The 16,790-nt window shown below is 39.0% G+C and overlaps 1 protein-coding gene across 2 annotated transcripts; it reads right to left on the bottom strand.

Moving 5' to 3' along the window:
- Nucleotides 1-23: 23 nt before the first annotated feature.
- Nucleotides 24-16,670, bottom strand: phyhip (phytanoyl-CoA 2-hydroxylase interacting protein). 2 transcript variants are annotated; one of them, XM_028034935.1, is made up of 5 exons: nt 16,636-16,670; nt 5,642-5,818; nt 4,010-4,184; nt 3,089-3,206; nt 24-3,004 (listed from the first exon to the last, which is right to left on the bottom strand). In XM_028034935.1, the coding sequence occupies exons 2-5, from the start codon at nt 5,816-5,818 to the stop codon at nt 2,458-2,460; spliced, it is 1,017 nt and encodes a 338-aa protein (XP_027890736.1). In that variant the 5' UTR covers nt 16,636-16,670; the 3' UTR covers nt 24-2,457. The 2 variants fall into 2 exon arrangements, with proteins under 2 accessions (XP_027890736.1, XP_027890735.1); XM_028034934.1 differs by lacking the exon at nt 16,636-16,670 and adding an exon at nt 8,986-9,756.
- Between the last annotated feature and the right edge of the window lie 120 nt (nt 16,671-16,790).

Here is a 16,790-nt window from a genome sequence, read left to right as displayed (position 1 = left end):
AGAGCACCAGGAGTCTCTAGAAGTCATGTAAAGATAATTTATGTAAGTCTTTCTTTACATTTTTGACTGAAACTTGAGTCTCTGACAAACAGGAACATCAAACTGCAGCAAATGACGAAAACAGCAATATCATAAAGGGGAGAAACAACAACATGAAGGTATTCAAAGAGAGTTTCAACAAGTACAGATGTTGGTAAAGTTGTGGAAAAGCCTTAAAATTCATTATAAACAATGTAGAATCATCGCACAATATAATTCTCGGCGAAGTCAAGTTGAAGTTATTTTGTGCACATTTATTCAGCGGGGGGAGAAACATTTCATGAGGAATCATAGTTTTTAGCCAAATCAGTGATGTGACACCTACCGTTAAAGTATATTTTTATTTATTCTAAGTTGTCTAGACTTTCTAATAATTCATGCTTTTTGTCACATTACCATGAGAACGATCTACTCTCCCTTTGAAAGACGTAAACAGAAACATTTGGAAAAACACTGAAATGTTATAAAACTCATTAAAAACGGTTTGAAAGAAGAATTTGTATCCTTTGATTTTTAGCCGGTGCTGGAACCGGTCACTGAAACACACAACGATGAACTAAGAGAAACCCAAAGTCAAGAAATTCTACTCAGTTGTATTAACCAAGCGTGGATCAACCTGGTCAAATTTTGATAACTTTATTTTTATTGATATTAATATCCTTCAACATTCCAGCAAGACACTTTTTCTAATTGGTTACAATTCAGTCCAGAAGTCAAGAGACCAGATACTCTGAGGTGAGCACCAGAAGAGAGACCCCCAGCCAGTGTGACCCTCTCTACCGTACAGCCGTGTGGTAAGATATTACTGACAGCTTCAGAAAGATGACAGTATGGGAACTGCTTCCTCTGCTGCTTCCTCTAACTCCATTCTCAGAGAGAGGTGACAGCTCAGTCTGACAGACCGAACCAGGATGCTTCTTTTTACTGAAGGGTGACCAGAGATGAACGACCAAATGTGGCACAATTACAGTTCATTCCTCTATTTCTTTCCCCAAAAGTCTCCTTAAAGATAAAGCAGGCATTTAGAAAATCAAAATTCAGAGTTAAAGAAATCAAATCACGAATCAGCGAAAAAAAAAATACACTCGTTCTAAATTAACCTCAGAATTTCCCTTTAAGATATGTTTCTTGTTTCTTTGTAAATAAATAGTTGCATTATTTTAGTATTAGTAACAATAACGTAATAGTTTAATGATATTTTTTTAGTGACTGGAAATTAATATTAACATTTTAATTTTAAATTAAAATGTTGGTATTGTGATGTAAGAATAACTACAGTGTATTTTTGTAACATTTTCCTCTCATTCATTTCTTGAAGTGTGCAGCACACAGAGAGAATTTACCCTCCAGACAGACAGGTTTTTGACATATATGCAATTGATATAAATATAATTTAATGAGAGTGATATGATTTTTTAAATATATAAATATAACTGCATAGTCAATCCACTGTATATGAGGCCTACAACTTTTCACATGCCGTTACTGCCTGTGCATTGTAAGCTTACCGACACATTATCCAGATCCATTCACTATGTGCAATGTGCATGTGTATGCATGCATGTGCATTCGCTATGAAACCTTGTTAGAGTACATGGCATCATCAACAATTTGAAACGGCAGGAAATCCAACTAAAATGGATTGTTACTGGGAATAAAAAAGGGTTATCTATCACAAACAAAACCAACCTTCTTCCATGGACATTATGCAAAAGGCAGTGGTCAAGTGTCTCTCTCACTATGTGTATGCTATCCCACTATCAGAAATGTTCTAGGAGAGACTGAGTACTGTCCTTTTTGCAGAGGAAGGTTGTACAAAGTATTTGACAGCAGGGTTACCAGTGATTGTGCCACCAATGAATATGTGAAAAGCAGTTCTATTTTAACATTGTGTTTTCCCCCACTGAATAAATGTCCGCAAATTAAAGTCATAGGATTTTTCTAAAAGGAAAAGAAAAACTTCAATGAGCAGAAGAATTGATTTTAAGGCTATTTGCGCATCTTTAGCAAGGGGGCAGCACATTAGTCTGTATCTTTAGGTTATAGGTGGCAGAAATCCTGGCAGAGAGGGAATCCCGAGAAGTCAACAAAAAAATCTGTGCTGTGTTCTTTTTTTCTGAAAGGCAGTAACATCAAATTCACGGTGGAAGAAATGACGAAACAGAAACATTGTGGATGCAGGAGAACACATGAAGACACCTGGAGAGTAGGTATAGAGCTCTGTAATATATATTATCCAAGGGGTCAATATAAAAAACTCCACTTCAGGGTGGAGGTGGGGTGGGAAGCAGCTTTAACACAGTTCAAGAGATGTATTTCTCTACCATGCTCTGACTAGTCCATAATTTCCTCAGCTGTTTTGTCCAATTCTGGGTCTTTTCAAACTGTCGACTCAAAATCAACTTATCAGGGTTTCCCTCAGCGCCCCACGCTGATGTTGCACACTTTGCAGCTTGGATCTTTCTTGGCATTTGTTGTGGTCAGACTCATAAGCTGGTGGTGCCCACTGATCTGCTCCACACTGCCCTGATCCACGTGAACCGGCTCCGTGAAAAGCACCTCCAGGATCACGTCACTGGCGTGGCAGTACACAGGCTCCTCCCCCTGCCTCTGGGGGGCAGTGTAGGTCAGAAAGGGGTTGGAGGCCAAGTCCAGCCTCGGCAGGCGGGTGTGACAGAAGTTGTCTCCCTCTGTGCCAACAGGCGCAAGCACCAGCACCACGTAATGATATGCCGTGTACATGCAGTAAAAGTCTGCGAAGTACAGGCAGATGTTTGGGTTCAGCAGGACTCCGGCTGGAATCTGGAATCTGAGGGGGCCGTACGGAGAGTCTTTGGGAGGGAGCCCCGTGTCAAACTCTGTGTTGCAGCTGAAGAAGACTCCTTGGAGATTGCCGTTGATTGGAGATCCATGACTCCCGCTAGTGTCTTTCAGGGCCGGACGCATCAGTCCCCCACATTCCCTCCTAATGCAAGACACAGAAAGAAAATGAGGATTTCTTTTGATTGGTGTGACCAATCAGATCAAAGAGAAGGATAACAGCTCCAACCTGACATAGTCAAAGTATTCTGGGTGCTGGTTGCGATAGAACACAGAGAATCTCAGCAATCGTCCTGCAGGACCACTGGCCTTGTCAAGGAGCTGCTGAAGGTGTTCCATTGCATAGTCTGCAAAAATGTTATAAAAAAATCATGTCTCCTCGACAGATGCTTAGAATATATGGTCCCCCAAAAGTATTCACACCCTTTGAACCAGGTTGCATCTACAAACTTCAATGCATTTTATGCGCTAAACAACCCAATCTGTTAAGAAAAATTAATGATGCATAGTTTTTAAGATTTTTTACATAAACCATTGTCATGTTCTTTTGCATTCAGTCCTCTTTACACCTAGATGTGAACATTGGTGTCCTGAATAAAATTGGTGCTGAAATCTAGTGTGGAAGCATCATATCCTTGGGATGTTCATTTCAGTAAGACAAGGTAAATTGATCAGACTTGATGGAAAGATACAGTAGATCGAGCTAAATGCAGTGATCCTGGGAAAAAACCAATCAGAGGCCACAAAAGACTTACGAATAGCCAATAGGGTGGAGGTTTACTATTCAGCAAGGCTACAGACAATGTTGCAAAAAAACTGGGATTATCTGGCAAAGCTTGAAAAGTGATTTTCACACGTGCTCCTAATCCATTCGACAAAATTAAACGTAGTTATTAGATTCCAAAAGAATAAACAGTAAAACTATTGCTACAATCATACTGAATAACAAATGCATAACACAATTTTCAAATGTATCTTTGTAAAAAACAAAGACAAAAAAAACCTTTGTGTTGGCCGATCCAATACAACCCAAATAAATTTCACTCATCCTTGTGGATGGATGGTGAAAACATTCAAGGGGTGTGAATACTTTTCTCTTATCTTCAAAATACTAAAGCGTATTTATCTTGTATGAGTTGATGAGTTTTACCTCCAGTGCAGAACTCCACCACCGGACTCCACTCTGACACTAGGTAGTCGCCGTCCGACTGCCTGACGGCTGTTTGGACGGCGACGCAGTACTCTGTCCGCGGGCTGAGGAACCAGTGTCCTCTCACCGCCATGGGCAGTGGGACAGCCTTGGCCACCAGCTTGGTTGGGACATCCTGAGGACCAGAGAGGGGATGATTGTTTAATGGACTTATAAGGAAGTAAATTATACTTAAAATTGTGAAATCATTATTTTTTTTCAGCATAAACGCTCCGTTATTAGCATTATGTTCCTTCTCAAGCCAGAGCTGCTGCAACTAGGACACATCTAATCAAATCAGCAGCTTTGTTTTGGCCAAGGCCGCTAAGCAGCACAGCTAATTACCGGCTCAGCGACTCACATATCCATGGAAACATCTCTGATGCAAAAGTTTGTTTATGCCGCTTTGTCGATTGCTGCCTGAGAGGAAAAATAACCTCGATCCTGAAACATCTCTCTAATTCCCATCCCTGCTTTGATTCCTCTTTTTTTTTTCAATGACAGGATGCAGGTTGAAGCAATAAGCCATAATCACTATCAGAGATTTACAGCTGCAAGGAAAAGAGACTGGGATTTTTTTTACCATCCACATGTTATGTGCATGTGGATATCATTTGAGTGAAAGTGTTGACATCAAAATGAAACTGGGTGTAGAAATGCAAGAAAAGCGTAGCAAAGTGTCAGACAGGCAGTTGATTGAAAGGTCTTTGCTTCTCCAACTCCACTTCTCCTCAGCTCCTTTTTTTGTTTTTTCACAAAGAGAACTATATATATTTTTTAATCTCAATTTGTGTTTTAAAGAATCCCTCTCCAGTGTGCGACGACTTAGTATTTTATAATTTAAAGAGATGACCAAAAGCTGTCCAGATTTCAAACAGAACGCCGAAGTAGTTCTTTAATCTAGCACCAAATTGTGAACTGGGAACCAGAACACAAAAAAATCTCATCATTAGTCATTGTATCTATGAGCCTATAGTTCTTACAGTACCAATGTGAACAAGTCTAAAACAGCCTGAGGTTCTGCTTAATATGAACGCATCTGTGTTAATTAGTAAAATATTTGAAATAAATCTGTTGTGAAAGGTGTGCAGACAGATGCACAGCTCCAGAGACTGAAGCTGGTAGGTGCTATTAGCTTAATAAGACATACCACATTATACACTTGATATTTACTGTATATACCCTGACAAAAAAAATTCTTATTATTATTTTATTATTAAGCAGTTTCAAAGTGCACTAGATGTAATTTGGTCTCAAACGGCTCACTGCTGCAGCTGAATTTGTCAGCTTTAGTTCACTTTAAAGGGAAACAATTCACAACTGAGTCACAAGCCTGCAGCTGTTGACTGCATCCCTTTTCCGTTTTGCCTGTATTGGAAGCGACTGAAAGGGCACAACCACTCTGTGTTAAATCTGATATCCCAACAAATGCAGAATACCAAGATGAAATGAGACCCATTACACTAACCAAACTGGGCTTAGTGTTTGTGGAGAATTTCGATTTCGGCCGATTTGAATATGGGGAAAAGATGTTAATGGAGACAGAGCAGCTGCCCTGCAGGTAGAGGATGAAGTAACGCAGCAGTTTCAGACCCTGTGTTTGAAGCGGTTCGGATCCCTGTTCTCTTTGCGGCTCAGGTCGATGAAGAAATGCGTCGCTCTCGCTGTGTCCTCTGGAGGCATATCCCACATGATGCGGAAAGAGTCACAGGTCACCTCACAGATCTGGATGTTGCACGGAGTGGCGAGAGGGGCGTCCATTTCTGTCATCTGCCGTTAGATTAGGAGATAAACATGCACAGTTAGGCTGGTCTAAACACAGGCTGTGATAGCAATGCCTTGATCTGTGCAGAATCTCCTTAGACAGTGTCACTGGAGTCGGGTCTGAGCAGCAGCGGAAAACATCACGCATGAAGACATTTTCAGACAGAATTTAATTAGACTCATTTAGGGATTTGTGTGGCTGCTTTTTTATTCACTCTCCGAACGTTTTTCTACTCCACCTCCCTCTTCTTGCCCTCAACTGACATTTCCAGTTATTACACAACTCAATACGCTCCCAGCGGAGTGAGTAGCCTCTGTTTTGCCTGTGCATTTCATAATCCACCTACAGCAGTCTCCAAGCAACCACTCATCAGCAGCCTCCCTCAGTCTTCTCCTGTGATTCTCAGGGAAGAGGGTCACAAACAAGCCCCTTTTCTGCACGTGTCAGCAGGAGTTAAAACTATAGGAAACTTATTAAACATTTCTACCTCCCCTCCCTGCAGGAATTTGCACAAAACGGCTGAACAAGCAAAAGAAAAGCGGCTTCGTATTGCCAAAATTGGGGAGGTTTACACCCTCATCAGCAGCAAGTGATGTATGGTCATATCTTCGTCGCTGCCAACTTGATTCAGGCGGCTGCACACAGCCCAGAGCATTAAACCGGGCGCAATCTGCTGGTCAGTAAGTGTTTGTTTCATTAGCTCCTGCCTTCTCGCTTAACTGATGGGAAGACTCCTCAGTGGATGCACTTTGGCTGAGTTTCCCCCCTGAGGCATCCACTCCTCTGTAGTTTTCCAGTAATAATCATCCATCTGGAACTTTGCAATCTTCTTTCACAATATAGCTGACCGCAGTGCCTTACCTTATGTATTTTAATCTACATGTGACGTATCACAAAACAGATAGTATAAAAATGTCAAGTGGAAGACAAATATTTATGATTCACTGAAGTTAAAAAAAAAAAAGAGTGAGAGACGCACATTGGTATTTTCCTCTGAGGGTAAATCTTAACACTCAGTCTAAATCTTTTGTAGCAAAAAAAGTTTTCTTTTTTTTTTCAGTCCAGGATTACCTTGTGTTTAACTCCACCCATATGTCCATCAACTCTGAAAAGTTTTCATGTCTGACCTGAAGGTGAACATCCCCACACCTTGATGCAGCCGCCACAATGTTTCACCAAGAAGAAGGTGAGACCTGGGTCACACAGTGTAAAAAATATTCTGACGTACATGAAAAAAAAAAAAACAGCTTTGCTTTTGTCTGATCAGAGAACCTTCTGTAAATGTTGGCCATGACCTTTACTTTGACCCTGACATGCTGGCTTCTCATGACAGTGGCAGTTTTCATGCCTCTTCTTGCATGAAGGACAGATGTATGGAGTACAGAATAATGAAGCAGCTCAGGTGTTGCCAAGCATCTCTAGGCTGCTTCTCTCTCATTGCTAAGTGAACCACTTCAGGTGGAGGGTCATGTTTTGTAGGGCAGCAGGTGTGCCATCATCTTTATGGATTTACCAGAGCTCTTTGAGATGTTTAAAGCTTTTCTGATGTTATTTTATACCTTAACCCTGCTTTAAACTTCTTTGTGTGCTGTGTTTGTTGGTCTTGATGTTGTCTGTTCGTTAATGTTCTCTGATAAAGACCTGAGGCCTTCACAGAACAGCTGGATTTATACGGAGATTAAATCGATGACTTTATATTATGTAACTTCTGGGTTTTCCTTAGGGACGTTAGATTAACAGAGCAAATGTCAAATTTTTATTTGTAAAAAAAAAAAAAAAATGTAACCAAGCCTCCTTTTTTCTTCTTCTTCATAATTAAGCACCGCTTTGAATTGGTCTGTTAGATAAAATCACACCAAAATTCACCGAATCTTGTGGCTGACTGCTTTTGCAAAGCACTGTAAAATTCCAGCGTCTCCTACAACGTAACTTTGTTTGTTTGTTTTTTTTCTCTTGTTAAGCGCACGCTCACACTGAACATATGCTAATTCAAAGATGCTGCTAAAAATAACATTCTCCTTTTGTTGTCTGTGTGATGCGATGAAAGCCAAGCGTGTAGAGGAGCCATCATTTTTGACCGCTGGGTTCGCTAAGGTGCTCTCCCAGTCCAGGATGATGGACAGGCTGCAGCAGCTCATTAAAGCCTTTGAACTGTGAAATTTGTAAGGTAGCTCGTTCACGCGGCGACAGTGCAGAGAGAGGGGATGCATCACGTGTGTCTCCATGCGTCTGCTTTCCAGCTGCCTGCTCCCTTTTCTAACCATGGAGCCTTTTCAGAGACAGAATCTGGGACAGGGAGAGACAGATTCTCACAGGACCGGTCATCAAAAAGCCCTACGCCTCTCCTCGTGCGCTACTTTCAGATCAAAAATGTGTGAACGCAGTTCAGACAAAGGTCTTAATATCATTCACAGGCTTCCACTGCATGACCTCATTTGTAAACTGGCGTTTCGATGAGAAATCAGAGTCAGTTATCTCTACTTTAATAGACAGCTGCTTCGAACAAGACAGCTGGCTCTGGCTGATAATTACAATGAGTTTCCACATCATGAATCCTGATTTGTCCACACATGCATACGTTGGGTTGCTCATTCGTGTTCCTATCACACGACACACAGATGTGAGATGCAGCAATCCTGCACATTGAAACAGAAAGGTGCATTAAGCAATTTTCTGAGTTGAACTTAATGCTTCCCAGGACTTCGAGGTAGAACTGAATCGCATTTTGATGTAAAAGAGAAGAAGAAAACAAGTGTAGTATTTTTCATCAGAACCAAATATAGCATCGCTGAGGTTGAAATCCAGTCTTTCTAGTAGATTAAAGCCGCTGAATGATATCTTATGTGACAAAAACATAAAACTTATGGTTCATCTGCACAATTTAAGCGATATATGAGAATGATAATAGCCCTATTCCAATAAATAATCGATGCAACTCCATAAAACCCATTCCCTGTCCTGTAACAGCATTAATGATTTCACTAAGTGTGTTACTGATATGAAACACTATCCACTAGCCATTTCACGTCAAATATTTCTAAAGAGGCACATAGACAGGAAGTAGAGATGGAATAATCAAGTTCATAATAACGTAAATAGAACAATTCTGCAGATTTCATTTCTCGGCATTTACAATGATCAATAAGCAGAATAGTTTTAGAGCATTTCTTACTTGTCTGAGGTTCAGATTTATGATGGGAGACGTTTCTTTTCCTCCTTACTTTCCTCCACTGATGCTGCTGCTGATGGGTCCCCAAGGAAAACTGATTAGGAGGTGAAACAAACGCACACACAGGATTCTTTCTTCTTCTTTTTCTTCTTCCTCCTTCTCCTTCCGACTGTTTCTCTCACAGTGTCACACAAACAGCCTAACCCCCACCATCACCTTCTCTCCCTCCCTCCGTCCTTCCCTCCATCCCCTCCTCCCAGTCTCATTTCTCCTCTGATCTCTGCATGGTGTTTACTTTGACTCCCGTGCAGTTGCACAGATACAGGATGCATAAAAGGATACCCCCCCCCCCCACCCCCCCACCACCACATTGTTTCCCTCAAGCTCCCGTACAAAGGCAGAAATCTGTAAACTGAAATGCGACCACAGTGGGGGGGGGTAGGAGGGCATGCGGCGTCGATCTCGTCAGCTTCACGGCTTCACCAGCCAACCGTACACAAAACGTCAGTCGGGAGTAAATCTATCCGGAGGTGCAGAAGCCACACACACTCTCCTTCCAATGTAGGCTGCACAATTGGCTCCTTGACTAAATGTCAACTCTCAAATATGGTGACATTATGGGCACTGGAAGTGTAAACGAGAAGAAGTCGTGTTTGACATGCTCTGTTAGCAAAATCAGAAGAGATTAAGCTCTGATTTCCATCCCAGTAGATTACACAGAGAGCCAACCAGACCTAAAAAATATACATGTGCCAACTGTTGTGCCATATGGACAAACTCCACAGGGCTTCTACCCCCACATCCCGTCCCATACTATCCTGGGGCGAGGGATGCCACCGTATAAGTCCAAAGTAAGCAGATTTCCTCTGGCATTATTTTTCAGAGAAAACAGAGTTATTATGTTTCCTTCATTTTGGATGCCATTAGAGATTAAAGAAATCTTCCTCAGATTAATATGATAATCTGCTGCGGAAACAATGGACACAAACACAGGATAAAGACAATATGACAATATAGGCCAGACTCACAGTGAGGGAGCAATCCTCCCAAAGTCACATCATAGTTGTAATTTTCAAAGTGACCATGATGTATTATTGTTATTTCACACACTATGAGTATTGAGAAGCGTCATTTATTATCAGGCAAGCAGAGATAACGGATAGGCTCACAGTGTAATTAAGCAGCAGTCATCCATCATTAGTCACGGCATGACAAAAACCCCTCTGTGGTGCAAGAGCAAACGGTTTATCTCCTTCATAGGGATGTTAGAATAATTTTTTGTCATTGACATTTTCTCAACGCCTATTGATGTTTTACTATTTCACAAAAACAATTTACAGTGCTGTGACAGACTGGCGACCTGTCCAGGGTGACCCCGCCTCTCGCCCGGACTGTTAGCTAGACTGTTAGCCAGCAGCCCTCCTGATCCCACCAGGGATGGATGGATGGATGGATGGATGGATTTACAGTGATAAATGTGGGACGGTGCTTACTGTCCTCACTGGTTTTGTCTTTGTGGTGTTTAGTGTTTAGTTTATTGTTATTATTGGTGATATTTATGTAGTTTAGGTTTGGCTGCATGGAGTGTCAAGGTGGGACACAAAAACCACAAAAAAAGAGGGGAAACAAAAGAAAGAACAGAATCTCAGGTTTGTGTTTCAAGTAACTATTCACATGAGATGACATTCAAATGTTTGTAAATTATTTTTAAACTGAAAATATCAGTGACCATAATTTAAAAATACTGTAATTTGATGTGTTTTTTCTTCTTCCTGTTTTTAAATCTCTTTTACAAGTACACTTTTATTCATTGGCTTTCAACACACTGTGATCTTGTCTTGTCTTGTACGGCATCTTAAAATGCACCTGCCGTTTACGTTATATGTTCACCTTTTGTATGTTTGTATGTTTTTGTTTTTTTATACATATTTCTGTTTTAATGTACAACACTTTGGCTACTCCATTTTTTAAAAATGTGCTATAGAATTGTATATTGCCATTTGCTTAGTTTTCCATTCTGATTTCATATGGGATTGTTAGCATTATAGTTTTATGAAGCACACAAATTTTAGCTTTAACAAATAGGGTTGTAGAAATACGTCATTCCACATCGACGGATCAATTAAGTTATTAATGATCCTACATGAAAATATCCGTCCACATTGTTATCTTTTAGAATGTGAAATGGTTGAACTTCATTTGTATTTTGAAAAAGAGGTTAAGCGGCGACCTTGGTTGAGGTCTGTTGAAATGTTTTGAGACAGGAAAAAAAAAGGTGAAAGTATATACTCTGCTTTAATGTATAGGAAAAGAGACATAAAAGTCAATGTGAATTTATTAGAGCTCAATATCTGTGCTTGTTTCTTTGTGATTGAAAGATAATCAAGGGCATTTATAAGTTAACTGATTAAAGAATGCGCATAGCGAAAATGCACAAAGAGAGCCTAAGAGAGAACCACAAACTCTTTGTGCAAAGAGGAATCATCAAACATCCCACCAACCATAGCAAATTAGTGTTGTTTGCAAATGGGACTGTACAAACAGGGGAGCTAAAAATAAAATTGTGGTACACTCTAAAAAGTGTATTTGGGCTGTAGTTCATGTTATGGACTTATTTACATTAACCTGACTTAATTCTTTTACTTTAGTTATGACAACTTGCTTTCATGAGTTCAATTAACTTAACAGTCACGCATTTTATCTCAAACGAACTTTTTAATTTGAGTCGAAGTGAAACAATTAAGTTTAATGCAGCTTTACGTCTGACGTCATTACGTAAGCTCCGCCCGGGACAGATCCTGCATCTCTGGTACCGACCGCCATTTCTTCTGAGCATTGACTGTCGACGAGATTCAGATAAAACAGTAAGTATGCTGCCCCACCATAACCAAACATTAAATAAACGGTGTAAAAATATTTAAAACTTTTTCTACCTTAAATTTGAAACATTGAACTGTGTTTAACGTCGAAGTGTCATCAGTTATTTGCTCTTCACACATTTGCTAATTGTAATTAGCCGCGCTGTTCGGCGGTTCAAATCTCAACATGTTTTAACATAACTACTCTGAGTCAGACTGAATGTTTATTTTTTATGTGTATTTTTACGCTAAAAAACCTAACTTGAAATTACAGAGGTGGGGGTGTTCTGTGCAAAACTAATTTAATGTGATGCAACTCCACTGTGCTAATCACTGTTAGCTGCAGCCGGTGAAGCCATTTTTTCCAGTTTTCTCATGCTGCTTACTGGCGACATAATATAAAACGCATAATATCCTGACAGCGCTAAGAATCCATCAGGTGTCATTTCTCTTAAAAAAGCAAATTGTGTCTGTAGGAACATTGCGCAGTGTTCTAGCTAGCCGTTGATCCCCAGGCACTGGGCCGGGCTTAGACGCCCTCGGGCTGGGCTGAGGATTTCACAACTTCACTTTCGGAGCTCTGCATTTAGTAGCCTGCCCCACAAACTCCGCCCCGGCTAGATCGCTTCTTGCCCTGTATTATTTCTCTGCAATTTGCAATCTACCACAGCGCACGGACAGTTCACAATATGCATGTTTGATCTCCCTATGGTCGTCCGCGCCCTTGATTTCACCGGCTACAGAAATCGAAATGACAACCGGCATGAACGCCAGGAAAAGAAAGAAGAAAAATTAAGATCAAATGAAAATTTCAGGCATTAGCATTTCTGGCTAGAACCCTGTTGTATTAACTTCTTTTACCCACTTCTCTTTCCAGGCCTAGAACCAAGAATCATCAAACCACATAAGGTGAGCCATATTTTCTTCATAAAGGATTTATGTAATATCATCAAGCTTCTAATTTTAGAAAAAAAAGTTAAATGCAAAATGAATATGCTATTTTGATAATATGAAATATGTGTGCTCTAAAATGCAAAGTCTTCAGGATTCACACAAGTGGGGAGGTGGCTGGGGAGAGGGAAGCTGCCCTTGCAGTGGAGAACTGATTATAGTCAAATAAGCATTTTTTCCCACCAATATCTAAAGTTACTGTAATTTTTAACACTAAATAGTGGACAGATATAAAATAAGAATAGAAATGACATTTATTGTCCTTCAGTGGGAAATTTCCAGTGCAACAGCAGAAAGTGACAGGCAATTTATTCACACAAACAGACATGCATATATATTTGTGGATATATATGCACACAAAAAATGTAAAATTACAACCTAAAAATACTGTGGAGTCATTAAAAAAAGCTTACTCCCATCCTAAGGAATATGCAACTGAGAAGGGCAATTTAAGAAATGTGTATTTGTGCATTAAAAAAATTCCTTGCAATACTAACAATATGACATTGATTAATATAGAGTGTTTTCAGTATGGTATTAAAAACAGTGAAATAGTTATGGTAACAAATCCATTCTGAATCTATATTTTACCAAGCAGTAAAACAATCATCTAAAGTATTGCATGGGGCTAGGGTTGTCACAGTATTCAAAATTGACTCTTGCCTCCATATTTGTTTCATCTTCCTTGCCTTCAGATTTGGCAACATATAGGTAACAAAGTTCCTCTCTTGTCCTTCTAGTGTTGCACTTAATGTGGAGATGCAAAGACTGCAAGGGGGTGTTTTCCAGAAGATCTGAATTGCTCAAGCACTACAAACTAGACCACAGGCATTATGGACGGGGTTATTCGTATCCATGCTCATATTTAAGTTGTGCATGTAGATTCAAGACCTGGAATGCTTTACTGAGCCATTTATCAAGAAATCATCCAGTCAAACAAACAGTTACCAAAGACTTAACCAGATTCAAATGCCCCATTTGTGATTTTAATCAACTTTCCACTGAGAGAGATTTTTTTCAACATCTCAAGAACAAGGAAACTGTCACGTGTGTGTTTCAGGACTGTGTTTATCAAACAAATATTTACGAGAACTACAAAAGTCATAAATACAGAAAACATTCTGACATTAGCAATACATTTAAGACTGGGATTACTGAAAAAAACAATTAGACTGTGGTGAAGAATTGTGTGTTAGTTCTGGTACTGATATTTTTGATCAAGACAGTACTGCACAAGCTAATCAAGATCACACATTTAATGAGACTGATTCTGAAAACGTACAGAGAGATATTGAACTTAAACTTGCATCAGTTCTTCTAAAGTTAGAAAGCAGTTTTCTTGTGTCAAATGCAGCTATTGATGAACTATTGCAGGAGTTAAACTATTTAATTGGTTCTTTGTCCCTGCCAGTTACATGCAGAACTGTAACCCAAATACTACATGATCATCTTTGCCAGTTTGACCAGTCAGTTATTGAAAAACTTGCCAGGGCCCTCTGTGAAACAAACCCTGTAAACAAAGCAATAGGAGATAAAGGCTCCCTTTCTAGTGAAAAATTAAAGTAGGAAAGTAGTAGGCTGCTGCAGTTTGTGGACATTTTCACAGAATTTTCTTTTTGCATTTTTTTTAAAAATTTGAATCAACAGATTTGTTCAGTGTTTTTTGAAGGAGGTTGAATGGATCTAGATCATAATGTTTACTATTCTGTTCTTTTCTGGTGTCAGTTAAATTAACGGACTTGGTTTAAACTAGGCAGCTATTACACCACATCTTTGTTTGAAAACTTGCCTAAATATTTTTTGGGTATTGCTCTTATTTTCAGTGTAAAAATAGTCACCAGTGTCATCATATTTTATGTCAAAAACATGTTCTCAGCAAATGTTATGGTTTAAGAGTGTGGATTTTCTTTTTTAGGAGGACTTGTGTTAAATCTAAAAAAGCAAAATTTTTTCCTGAGGAATACTTGTGGATTCTACAACCTCACACAGGGGTGTCCAAGTCTTGTCCAGGAGAGCTACCATTGTGCAACTTTCAGATGGACCCTATTTCAATACCACCTGAAGCTAATTTCTGAATTCACACACCAGCAGACATTCAGCTCAGCAGAGGCGTTGTAATGAGCAGTTCATTTGATTCAGATGTATTGGAGATGGGATGCATCTGAAAGTTGCAAGATGATGGCTCTCCACAACTGGACTTGGGCACCTCTGATCTAGCATGTCGCTGAAATGTAATATCCCTTATGAAGTTTCAAAAGATTTGTGTAGCATGTTTAATGCATAATATTTTGTGAAAAACCTGTAAGTTTGTGATGCTTTCACAATAAAATTTAAAATGTTCCATTTGTGTAGATTTATTATTTTAACCGAGTGGAATTTCTGAGTAGCATGAAGGTATTTTACTCCTATTTTAAAAACTAAAATAACATGCTAAAAAAAACTTTTAAAATGATTTAAATGCAAGCTATATTTTAAGTAAAATGTGAGTGATAATTTAATTTGGGGTAGTTAGTTTTTTAAGTTGGAACAACTTAAAATTTTGAGTTGACTTTCTATAAAATTAAGTAAGATGGATTTAAATTTTTTATTTGGAATAAAGTAAATTAATTGATTAAGACTGACTTAAATTTGTCAAGTTAACCAAACTTAATAAATTAGGTTGGATAAAATTAATTGAATTACTTGTTACCAATTGAAGCAATTCAATTAAGTTGGATCAACTATTTTCTTTTTAGAGTGTATGACTATAGAAATCTGATTCCTATCCTGGGATTTTTTTTCATAAATGTAGTTTAATGTTAGAGGTTTTATTTATGTTCATATGGCTATTGCAAAAAAAAGATGATTTATTTTAATGCTTTGTACACATTAAAATGATGGTTTTTTTACATCCTTTTTTTTAGGATGTAAAACGTTGTGTACAATTTATCTGCATCTGTGGACATGTTTCAAGTGGTATAAATCTTATAACACAGAAAGTCACGGGAAGACGTGTAAAGTATTTCCAGTATCTATAATCTTTGTTGCTGAAACTAAAATGTCGGACGTTTATACTATATTTCGCGCATGCGCACAACGCTGGAGGGAAAGAACGATTCTTTTACTTGCCATCCGAAGCTCTGCTGCCACCGGTAGAACAATTCCGTCAACTAAATGAAACCTGGAGATGTAGTATTAATTTAGTGCACTGTGCCACAGCAAAGGTAAAAAAATAACGCAGAAAAACCTTTGAAGAATAACTCAAAACCACTATTTTCTCGCTCTTTATTTCGGCTATGTTACAGACTCGTTGAAATAGGAACTGACAACAACTCCACTATATGCTTCAGGATTCAGCAACACCAAAAAACATTCACACATTTCCCACACAAACAACAAAACCTTTGGTCCCTTACAGTTTTTTTGTATTCAGGTTTGATGTTTATTTTTGCAATAACTCATAAGTGACAGCTGTGATAGATTAACCAGATTAATCGCTGCCATTAGCTAATCTAACACTGCTGAGGGCGATTAGCTCATTTAAACACCTGCTCTACTGATAATCTGTCAGAGTTGGTGTGCGGTTGGCCTGTTTTTTAATTTTTAACTTTATTTTACTGAGACACACCAAATTCAATATCACATTTTTATGTTAAGGCTGTCAAAGTCAAGCAAAAATAACAAAACTACTTTCCTCTTCCTCGCCATTTTGTCCTTAATTAAAACGTTTTCCTGACCTTATTAACAAGTTTTTGTAGTGTTGACAATTAGTAGCAAAGCACTGCGTCCCTTATATAGCAGGCCTACATATATGATTTAGCCTTTATACTGTTTATTTAACAACTAAAAAAATAATGGTCGTTACCGTCAGCAGCTGTTTTGCCCTCCAGCAGGGAGATGGGGGCGTGACGTCACTCTGCAAGGGGTCCTTATGGCTTCATAAACATGTCGTAAGTTTGATCCTATACTCAAATACTATACTTAACAAATTTAACTTATTTATTTTGAGCGTATTTTAAA

This window comes from Xiphophorus couchianus, chromosome 12 (assembly GCF_001444195.1).
Source record: "Xiphophorus couchianus chromosome 12, X_couchianus-1.0, whole genome shotgun sequence".
Taxonomy (NCBI): domain Eukaryota; kingdom Metazoa; phylum Chordata; class Actinopteri; order Cyprinodontiformes; family Poeciliidae; genus Xiphophorus; species Xiphophorus couchianus.
Note: the sequence above shows the minus strand (reverse complement) of the source record. Positions and strands in the feature narration are given on the sequence as shown.

Bases quoted from the DNA above. Each gene is read 5' to 3' on its own strand.
- phyhip (XM_028034935.1), bottom strand. From the start codon at position 5,818: ATGACAGAAATGGACGCCCCTCTCGCCACTCCGTGCAACATCCAGATC. The intron at 4,185-5,641 runs GTCTGAAACTGC...TCTGGTCCTCAG, and splicing joins CGAACCGCTTCAAACACAGG to GATGTCCCAACCAAGCTGGT. The intron at 3,005-3,088 runs GTTGGAGCTGTT...GTCTTGCATTAG, and splicing joins GAATACTTTGACTATGTCAG to GAGGGAATGTGGGGGACTGA.